This window comes from Alosa pseudoharengus, unplaced genomic scaffold (assembly GCF_046254945.1).
Source record: "Alosa pseudoharengus isolate Yale_2024_CS ecotype anadromous, Long Island Sound unplaced genomic scaffold, YU_APseudo_1.1 YU_APseudo_1.1_scf_3, whole genome shotgun sequence".
Taxonomy (NCBI): domain Eukaryota; kingdom Metazoa; phylum Chordata; class Actinopteri; order Clupeiformes; family Clupeidae; genus Alosa; species Alosa pseudoharengus.
In genome coordinates this window covers 24,525,230-24,534,545 of record NW_027468718.1, presented here as the reverse complement: position 1 = coordinate 24,534,545, position 9,316 = coordinate 24,525,230, and the positions used below count along the sequence as shown (strand labels likewise).

Sequence of the window (9,316 nt, the reverse complement as noted above, 5' to 3'; positions counted from 1 at the left end):
AGATATGTACAGTACAACTATGTGCAGTACCAATGTAGTGCAGAAACAGTAACATTACAATAGTATTAATAATAAGTGTATGTGCAGGATGAAAAGCAGTAGAATATGGCTATGTACAGTATAAGTGTAATTACAGTATGTACATTTGTAAATAAATAGATGGATGGGATAGATGGGTGGGATAGGGTAGTGCAGTTGTGGGGGGGAGGGGGCTAGGGGATGTCCGCCTCCTTGTTGTCCCTGTCAAGGTTGCCATGGTCGTGGACACCTCAACAGGCACAGGCAAGGAGGCATCAGGCGGGGGCGGGGCAGGGGGTGATGGGGGCTTAGTTTGTTGGATGTCACCGGGATGCAGGGCTAGAGTCCGCAGTAAAGAAGCTTCCTCTGAACCTGCTAGTTCGGATGCGGAGAGACCTGTAACGCCTCCCGGAGGGAAGTGGGGTGAACAGTCTGTGGTTGGGGTGAGAACAGTCTTTGATGATGCGCGCCTTACGCAAGCATCGCTTGCCCTGGATGGCCTCGATGGAGGGGAGTGAGGAACCGGTGATGTGTTGGGCAGTTTTCATCACCCTCTGCAGTGCTTTCCGGTCGTGGGCAGAGCAGTTGCCATACCAAACTGTGACAGTTGGTGAGGATGCTCTCGATGTTGCAGCGGTAGACGTTCACCAGGATCTGAGGAGACAGATGGACCTCAGAAAGAACTGGTGCCTGGTGAGCCTTTTTGATCAGGGTAGAGGTATTGAGGGTCCAAGAGAGGTCCAGATGTGGACACCCAGAAACTTGAAGCTGGTGACATGCTCCACCTCAGTCCTGTTGATGAGAATGGGTGTGTGTGTGCTAGCTTTAGACTTCCTGAAGTTCACAATGAGCTCTTTGGTCTTCTTGGTGTTGAGAGCCAGGTTGTTATCAGTGCACCACGATGTTAGGTGCTGGACCTCCTCCCTGTAGGCCGTCTCATCGTTATTGCTGATGAGCCCAATCACCGTAGTGTCATCTGCAAACTTGACAATGGTGTTAGAGCCATGTACAGGTGTGCAGTCGTAGGTGAAGAGGGTGTAGAAGAGAGGGCTCAGCACACATCCCTGTGGTACACTGGTGTTCGATGGTTGAGGAGGTGCAATTATCTAACCTAACAGACTGAGGTCTGTTGGTTAGGAAGTCCAGAATCCATGAGTTTGTTTTTTCTTTTATCACAGACACATATATTGGTAGATGTTTTTTCTTTACCTTGACATGTTTTGACGTATACTTCCGTCTTCATCAGAAGGTCACACGGTGGAGTAGTGTGACGCGTTTTTATCAGCTGATGTTGTTACGGAGGTATGATCCACCTGTCAGTTTTTTGACAGGTGGACCACACCTCCTGCATGCCAGAGTCATTAAGCAGGAGAACAACCGATACCACCGCTGGATAAAGGAGGCGATTGAAATAAGAAAGCGGAGCCCAAAGACGATGAACAGAGATGAGGGAGCATATATGCTCTTCCATACCTGGAGTGCCGTCCTGGGGGGCGGCTGACTGACAGTAGGAGGTGTGGTCCACCTGTCAAAAAACTGACAGGTGGATCACACCTCCGTAACAACATCAGCTGATAAAAACGCGTCACACTACTCCACCGTGTGACCTTCTGAAGAAGATGGAAGTATACGTCGAAACATGTCAAGGTAAAGAAAAAACATCTACCAATATGTGTATGTGATAAAAGAAAAACCAAACTTATTTATCTCAAGTGTAGACACAATGAATGCAATACAAGTAGTCCAGAATCCAGTTACAGAGGGAGGTATTGATGCCCAGTTCACTGAGTTTGGTGATCAGTTTGGAGGGGATGATGGTGTTGAACGCTGAGCTGAAGTCAATGAACAGCATTCTTACATAGGTGTTGCTATTGTCAAGGTGGGACAGGGCAGAGTGAAGTGCCATAGAGATGGCATCCTCTGTGCTCCTGTTCTGACGATGATGAATTCAATGAATAGATCCTTTGTACTCGTTTCAGCTACAATTTAAAAAACATTTGTACTGCAGACCTATGTATGTCATCATTTAATATTAATTTCAACTCGCAATTGAAAGTAAGGAAGGTAGAATAGTAATGATCAATAAGGTCTGCATTCAGGTATTGCCATAACATGTTGCTCTGAAAACTCAAATTAGCTTTTTTTTGCACATAAATCTTGAATTTTATCAACCAAAATGAAGAGCAAAATCACACAATGAGTCAAAATATGTATGCCAACATCAAACACCACATATGCATCAGTAATAATAAGATTTTGATTATTTTCTGGGCTCTTATGAGTGTTTTAACAAAAAAAGCCAAATAGGTGGAATTTCTTTTTTTTTCAAATCAGAGGTCAACTTTTAAGGCCTGTACAGCCACAAAGCTACAAGATCCAACTTGCTATGATACCATTTTATACTCCAGAGATATGTAGCTTTCAGAAAAATATAGTGAGAATTTGCCCCCCCAAGTGGTAGTGACAACCCCCTGTGGCTCATGGACTACTCTCCTCCTGTTGTACCTCCTGTGAGCCCCAGACGGCCTGCTCGACAGCGGAGACAGCCTGGACATTTGAGGGACTTTGTATTGAGTGATGGGGTCTCCAAGGACGGCTGACCCCTCAGGTGGGGGCTATGTAGCGACCAGAGGAGGGAGACATCACTCTAGTTGAGCTAGTTAGCACAAAGGCTCATGGGACTGTTTATGGTTAAGATAAAAGTCATGTTTTAGTGTTGTTATGTGCATGTTCACTTGCCTTCTGTGGTTTCCAGTGTGTGTGTGACTGATAATAGTGTCAAGTTCATGTTAACTTTTACTAATACTTTAACCACCACGACTGAGTATCTTAGTGTGTTTGGCTATGTCTGGCCAGTATTCTAATATTGAGTGTTCATGTCTGATTCTAAATAAATACAGTACACCTTGTGGTTGTGCGGTGTAAGGGACGCAAGGGTTGTAAATTAAGATAATCTGATCACTTGCATCTTTCCGCGAGCGCTCACCACAGTATTGTGGGTTGTAATTGGTTCTCTTTTCTAAAACGAAATGCCTCACGTCTTTGGGCGCACTCACTGCATTGCACCGTAATTTTTTTAAGTTAATCTCTGGCTTCCCGCCAGCTCCCGTTTATTATTTCCTGTCCCGTCCCAATCACGTTACCAACAGTGAAATTTACTCCTGTACTGCGGGAAACCCGCGGGAATCCCGTGACCCGCGGGAGTCCCGGAAAATTGTCACCCTCTAGTGAATATGCTGTCACTGCCATCTATAGGCATTTTGCTAAAAGTGCAGAATATTTTACCTTCAAATGTCATCTTTTATTGATCCAACTACATGCTTTGCATGGTATCTTAAAGCCTCAGGCTAGATGATACTATAGATTATACTATTATACAAAATCCATAAATAAAAACAAAACATTTAAATAAAAAGAAGATAGCTTGGTGCAATACTCTGCAGTCTGCACAATCAATGTGCTTGTTGATGCAATTATGATGCTAAAATGTTGATGTTGACGCTAAAAATGTAATATTAGGACTTAATTAATTATTGTAAAAACTGTATACAAAAAACTCACAGATTTAAATAGAACAGAATCTCATGGGAGTCACAGCAGAATCGAACTTTTAAGTTCCTCTCTTCCTTTCTGAAGGCCGGACTTCATCTCAGCTCATCTCATACGTAGGCGTTCTTATCAAACTGCTGAGAGCTGGTGCTGTAATCTGGTGGTGGTCTCCTGTAGTTGACGGGGTGTCTGTGGTCCACAGTGCGAGCGGACATGATGGAGGTGGCTCCGTTGTAGCCGTACACCCTCCCAGAATGACTCGAACTGCAGAGGATGACAGCAGGGTGTGGTGTTGGTCATTATTGTAAATGTGAATATTTGGCCTGTGAGCATGAATACAGGTAATAGCATGGCATATGGGCATAAGCTTGAAGACACATGGTTAATCATTATGCATGCTTGTAATGGCACTGTCATGTTGTGTAACTGAGTGTAAGGTTTTGTAATTTCATGGACAGAGAGCAGATGCTGTATGTGAGCAGATGATGGTTGCAGGTTCATTTAAAGGTGTGAAGTCATTGGATGATATGTACACTGACCTCTTGCTGAGCCCATCAGACAGAGAGAAGCAAAGCACCACTCCTCCTAAAATACACAGTGCAGAACCACCCCAGCCAATGAACAGGGCAGCACCAAGCTCATACCTGGTTTGGGATAATGCTGTTATTGCTTTATGAATATCAAGATTTAAAAAGGCATGGTTCTGTGACCTAAGAAAAGATCACTCACTTTTGTGCGATATACATAGGGTCAAAAAACTCTGAAGTTATCTTGTGTGCATACAGTGAGCATGCAGTCAAAGAACACAGACCTGTAGAGAAATGAAACACCTCTTACAAACAAGACCAAGCAAAAAAAAATGTGTCAGTGAGGTGTTTGGTTATGTAATTACCAGCGAGTATAAAATTGAATCCTGCAAAGAAGGCTATCCGGGCCTTGACCTGGTCAGTTCCACCAATGCGGGTGCATTTCATACCAATCAGAGCAAAGACGGAGCCAAAGAAACCCAGACAGATAGAAGAGATCATCAGTCCCCGGCACGCTTGGATGTAACCTGTCCAACAGGAGACACATAATGTTCTTTACACGATGTTCATGGTGTTCACTATCAAGACAAATAATTAAGCAGGCATACCTCAATGTACAAGATCAGTGAAATATTTATATCAGTGAACAACTTATTTTACATTATGACAATGATTATTTATATCGTGGCTATTCTAAGAGACATGAGCAAACCATTATTATAATCAGAGAGGGTTGAAGCAGAGAACAGTAATCAAGGATCTTTGTTATAATGTTCCATGATAACGACAACGTGAAAATAACTGAAACATGTTTGAATACATCATATTCATGTTTCATTTGAGAGAGAGAGAGCTGAGATAATGCTAGCAGTGCTAAAGTGGAGGTCAGCTATACCACCACCTATACATATATAAACGCTACCATATTTTGAGTTCAGAAACCAACTAATCATGTCAGGTGAATGAATTTTCACTCAACATAAAGCAGTGTCCCCAAGCCGTGATTTATTGATAAGAAAATTAGCTTGGTGGCACCTTAAAACAAGTGAACCATAGATAACATAGCCTCAGGCTCATAGTAAATCAAATTTAGAACCATTAGCTGTGTGAAGTGAAGCTAAACATTTACATCCTAGAGGGCAAACGTGTCAGCTTGCTGAGCACTTCACATTGCACCTGTTGTAATAGCCCTGGAAAATATTCAAGACATTCTCAGAAGAGATGAGTCCTGGAAATCTGGTGTGGAGGGATGCAACCACTGATCCCTATCAAGGAACTGGGGCTGTGCTCAGCCATCTAAAAACGGTTTGCCCATCTGCACATAGTTATATTTCTTGTCGCCAATAATGTTTCGGATATTGTCTTGTAAGCAGATTGAAGAACTACACTGGAAAATTATAGACAAATAAAAATGTTGATATTCCCTACAAATATAGAAAGTTGCCTGAGATTTAAAAAAGGGTCACACATAGACTAATTAAAATGATCAAAACCATCTAAGACCCTCTGGCATTTGCTGTGACCATGGAGTCTCACAAACAGCATATATTTCTATACTATAGGGTCTCCAACTGAACATTAACAACATTCCTTTGGATTATTGCAATTTTACTTTTACAGAATGAAGAGAAGATTTATGTTCATGCAATGCATATCCAAAGTTATGTCCCTTCAGTTCCTACAGTGTATACTGATGGTTAACAATAATGTCCTTGAGTTATTGCACTTTAAAGATCAGAGAAATTGAAATATATGATGAGATGAAATATGATTGAGAAAAAGGCAGCAGACCATCCAGCGCCAACATTGAAGGGAAGTCCTTGCAGTTGGAGACTCCAGTGGAATCTGTAACGCATGTCTTCCACAGATTTGACCAGTAGGTAGCCGTGGTGATGACGGTGCCGTCAAGAGAGGAGACCTTCCAGTAGTCTGTGGGTAAGGTGGAGGAGACGAGGACCCAGCCTGATGTGCTCAGCATGAAGGCAACAATCTCTGTCACCATGTTGCTCATGATCACCGCAAAGATGAACTGATCAAGATCTACTGAAAAGTTGGTTGGTGTGTGGGTGAGTCTGCCCAGGAGAGCTACCCTGGTGTGGCGTAAACGTAGTCCTGGTCAACCGGGCATTGTGCAGTGCTTGGTTAATATACTCCACACTGAGTGACACTCTGAGGGAGGGATATGGTCATCACCTGTTGAGTAATTCCCACCACCCCCTGTGGTATTGCAATCATGACGTCATCCTGTGTCACAAAGCAGAGAGGGCTTGATGGCACATGGATAAGAGACCAAGGAAGAGATCACATCATTCAGACAAAAGGTAGTCATTATCCTGGAGTCTGTGGTAAGATACTTGGTGTTTCTATCCTTGACATGTTTGGGGTGCACTGTGGCACAAATAACTTTTGTGTTTAAAGGGAAAAGTCCTGGGAAGGTCAGACATGACGGCCATATTCAGGAAGGAGTGTTAAAAATAACATGAATGTAGTCACTTATTAACTATTTATCACTAAACTGCTCATGTTGTCTCCTGAGTAATGTTAAAAGGCGATGATGGATCTTCAATACCCCACGATTGAGAAAATGGAGCTCTAAAATGCACTAGAACGTGATGGCTCCACTTGAACAGATGGGTTGAAAAAAAACCTTTAACCAGCAACAAAATAAAAATAATAAATTCACTCTGAGGTTTTGTTTTTTTCATGTACAACTCTTTAGTGCCAATGTATGATGTTTACTTAGAGTCTGTATTCAATGAGTTAGAGACCCATCTAGTGGTTACATTTAATATCACTGATATATCGCCACATGGGGGTGTGATGAGAAGGGAAGAGAGTTAATGCTTTCAATATTTTGCCATATTCGCTTGTTTAGGGGGTTCAAAGTGTTCCACATGTGAGAAACACACAAATTCAAAACATGTAAATGGTATGTGCAGAAGCTGTTACTGTTGACAGGACTTGTTGTGACACTTCAGCTAATCAGTTGAGAAACTGTTAACACATATAATGTCCATACAGTTTCACATGAAGGTGGCATGAACAGTCTAGAGTTTTTGTATGATTACACTGAGCATTTGCAAATAATTAAAGGTTAATAACCTTCTGGTTATTGGTTAAATGTTGTTTCATACACCGTCATCTCCCCGCCCTTTTCTGTTCCTTTGGTTGTTAAATGTTTCCTAAAGGGGGTTACATATTGGCTAAATATGTTCTATATTTACAGACACTTCAGAAAACACTGTGACGTCCTTCAGGTTGTATGAACATTCAGACATTTTATGATAGCAGTTTTCCATTTCAGATACATTTTCTTTGTAATGTTTTTTTCTTTGGTTGTATGTATCAAAGCACATAGATGATGTAATAATCCTTTTTACACCCAATTAATAACAGTGTCAGTTACTTGCTTAGGGTATTATTGTGCACAGTCACAACTCAAATCAACACACTGAAATATATTGGAAGCTTGATCCTTACAATACAAATTGTAATCATAAAGAATCAGATTTGACCAATAAATCACAGGGACAATGACATTCTTATATAATCAACATCATGATCCCCATACAAGCCTCAATTTCCTGGCAGCACAAATTTGGCCGCACTGACAACATTGACCGCTACTGAACAACTTCAGCAATGTAAATTTAATCTAGTTTTATTTCTCACAGTTTACACATGTATATTTGTATGTTTTCAAAATAAATCCTGTACACAATCCCCCAGCATGTTTCTCTTGGAGTCGTGACATGAGTGCAGGTGTGTGCCTTACCCGCCAGTTTGAAGATGGTGAGGTGAGGCCTGCAGTGCACGGCTCCGATGGCATTCCCACCGCAGCTCATCCACAAGCCCTGGAACACCCAGGTGGCCGTGATGACCGAGGAGGCCCGGCTGGTGCTCTTCCATTCGTTGGAGATGGTCGCGCCAATGATGGCGCCCAGTCCCACCAGTCCAGCCAGCAAAGCACAGATCTGCCTACTTGACATTCTGCTAGCAGGGAGACTTCAGAAGGCTAAAATTAGGTAAGAAAGATCTTGAAGTCAGATAAAAAGAGATAAAAATGCCCCAGGCAACCAAATTACACTGGAGACATGTGTTACACAGATGATTTACACGCAAGACATCTCGCTGTGCTCCATTTGCTGAGGGGAGGGATGTTTAGAGGTGAAAAAGTAAGAGGAGTCAACTAACAGTTAGGTATTAAGATGGGAAGTATATTTTTTCAGATTGCTTTTTCTGTTTGTCGTTTTTCTCATTTTGTAGATGTTCAAGTTCATCTGCTGAATGAGGTCAAGTCTTACATTAACATCTTCCACACTAATGGGTCATCTTTAAAAGAGATGTGACAAAGTTCACTGGGAGATATTCTTGTAGACAGGTCAAGGGATCTCTTCCATTGTTGTCACACTTTTGCCAACTGATGTCTGTAGGTTTGCTGCTGTATTTTAGGAATACATATTTTTGTTGAAATATCTATAAATGTTACAAAACAGCTTTTCTAAGATCTGTTTAAGCACTCTACACAGTTCATGCAGATTACACCAACTCAACACAAACTTGCTCAATCAACTCATTCAGCTAATAAATGAGAACAGCCTAAGCTAAGATATCTGAGTTCATCAAAACAGTTGTCCCACAGAAATATTTCAGTGTTGATTATATATAAATATTCAGTGATAGGCTATGACATCTGTTAAATGCATAAGCCTACATGAATGACTGTGATCGACTAAAAATAAATAAAACAAAAATAAATGTAGTCAGATTTCATCCCATCTATGCCAGAAGCCGTGCAAGCTTGGCAACAAACTAGACCACCTGTCTCCAGGTCAGTTTTGACTGGGACTATAGGAACACAAATGAACATGGTGCGTGTGGTAGCTCGACACTGACCCTGCTGCTTTTTACCCACTAAGTCTACTGTTACACATAACAGCCACACAATAATATATTTAGCCTATAGATACTCTTATTGGCAATAGACAGCAAAGGGTTAGACAGGTAGACACTGACACAGATACAGATTAATTAACAGACAAACAAATAAATACATGTTTGTAAAAAAAGTGGATAGATGAACTGTGCTGAGATGCTCTTCTGCTGGTGATCTGGTAATGCTATTTGTCGTCAGGTAAGGCTATCTTACTACGGTGGCGCATTGCATTCACATCACACAAAAAATAATCAGGTTATCTCGTAATTATGAGATAATTATGACC

The 9,316-nt window shown here is 41.7% G+C and overlaps 1 protein-coding gene across 5 annotated transcripts; it reads right to left on the bottom strand.

Annotated features, from left to right (window-relative positions):
- Positions 1–3,599: 3,599 nt before the first annotated feature.
- LOC143100467 (claudin-10-like) lies at positions 3,600–8,083 on the bottom strand. 5 transcript variants are annotated; one of them, XM_076263672.1, is made up of 5 exons: positions 7,870–8,083; positions 4,460–4,621; positions 4,297–4,378; positions 4,107–4,211; positions 3,600–3,831 (listed from the first exon to the last, which is right to left on the bottom strand). In XM_076263672.1, the coding sequence occupies exons 1-5, from the start codon at positions 8,081–8,083 to the stop codon at positions 3,678–3,680; spliced, it is 717 nt and encodes a 238-aa protein (XP_076119787.1). In that variant the 3' UTR covers positions 3,600–3,677. The 5 variants fall into 5 exon arrangements, with proteins under 5 accessions (XP_076119787.1, XP_076119789.1, XP_076119785.1 ...); XM_076263674.1 differs by lacking the exon at positions 7,870–8,083 and adding an exon at positions 5,886–6,736 and having other exon boundaries at positions 3,600–3,813; positions 4,101–4,211; XM_076263670.1 differs by lacking the exon at positions 7,870–8,083 and adding an exon at positions 5,886–6,736.
- Between the last annotated feature and the right edge of the window lie 1,233 nt (positions 8,084–9,316).

Bases quoted from the DNA above. Each gene is read 5' to 3' on its own strand.
- LOC143100467 (XM_076263670.1), bottom strand. From the start codon at position 6,105: ATGAGCAACATGGTGACAGAGATTGTTGCCTTCATGCTGAGCACATCA. The intron at 4,379-4,459 runs GTAATTACATAA...ATTTCTCTACAG, and splicing joins ATTCAATTTTATACTCGCTG to GTCTGTGTTCTTTGACTGCA. The intron at 3,832-4,106 runs GTCAGTGTACAT...CATCCTCTGCAG, and splicing joins TCTGATGGGCTCAGCAAGAG to TTCGAGTCATTCTGGGAGGG.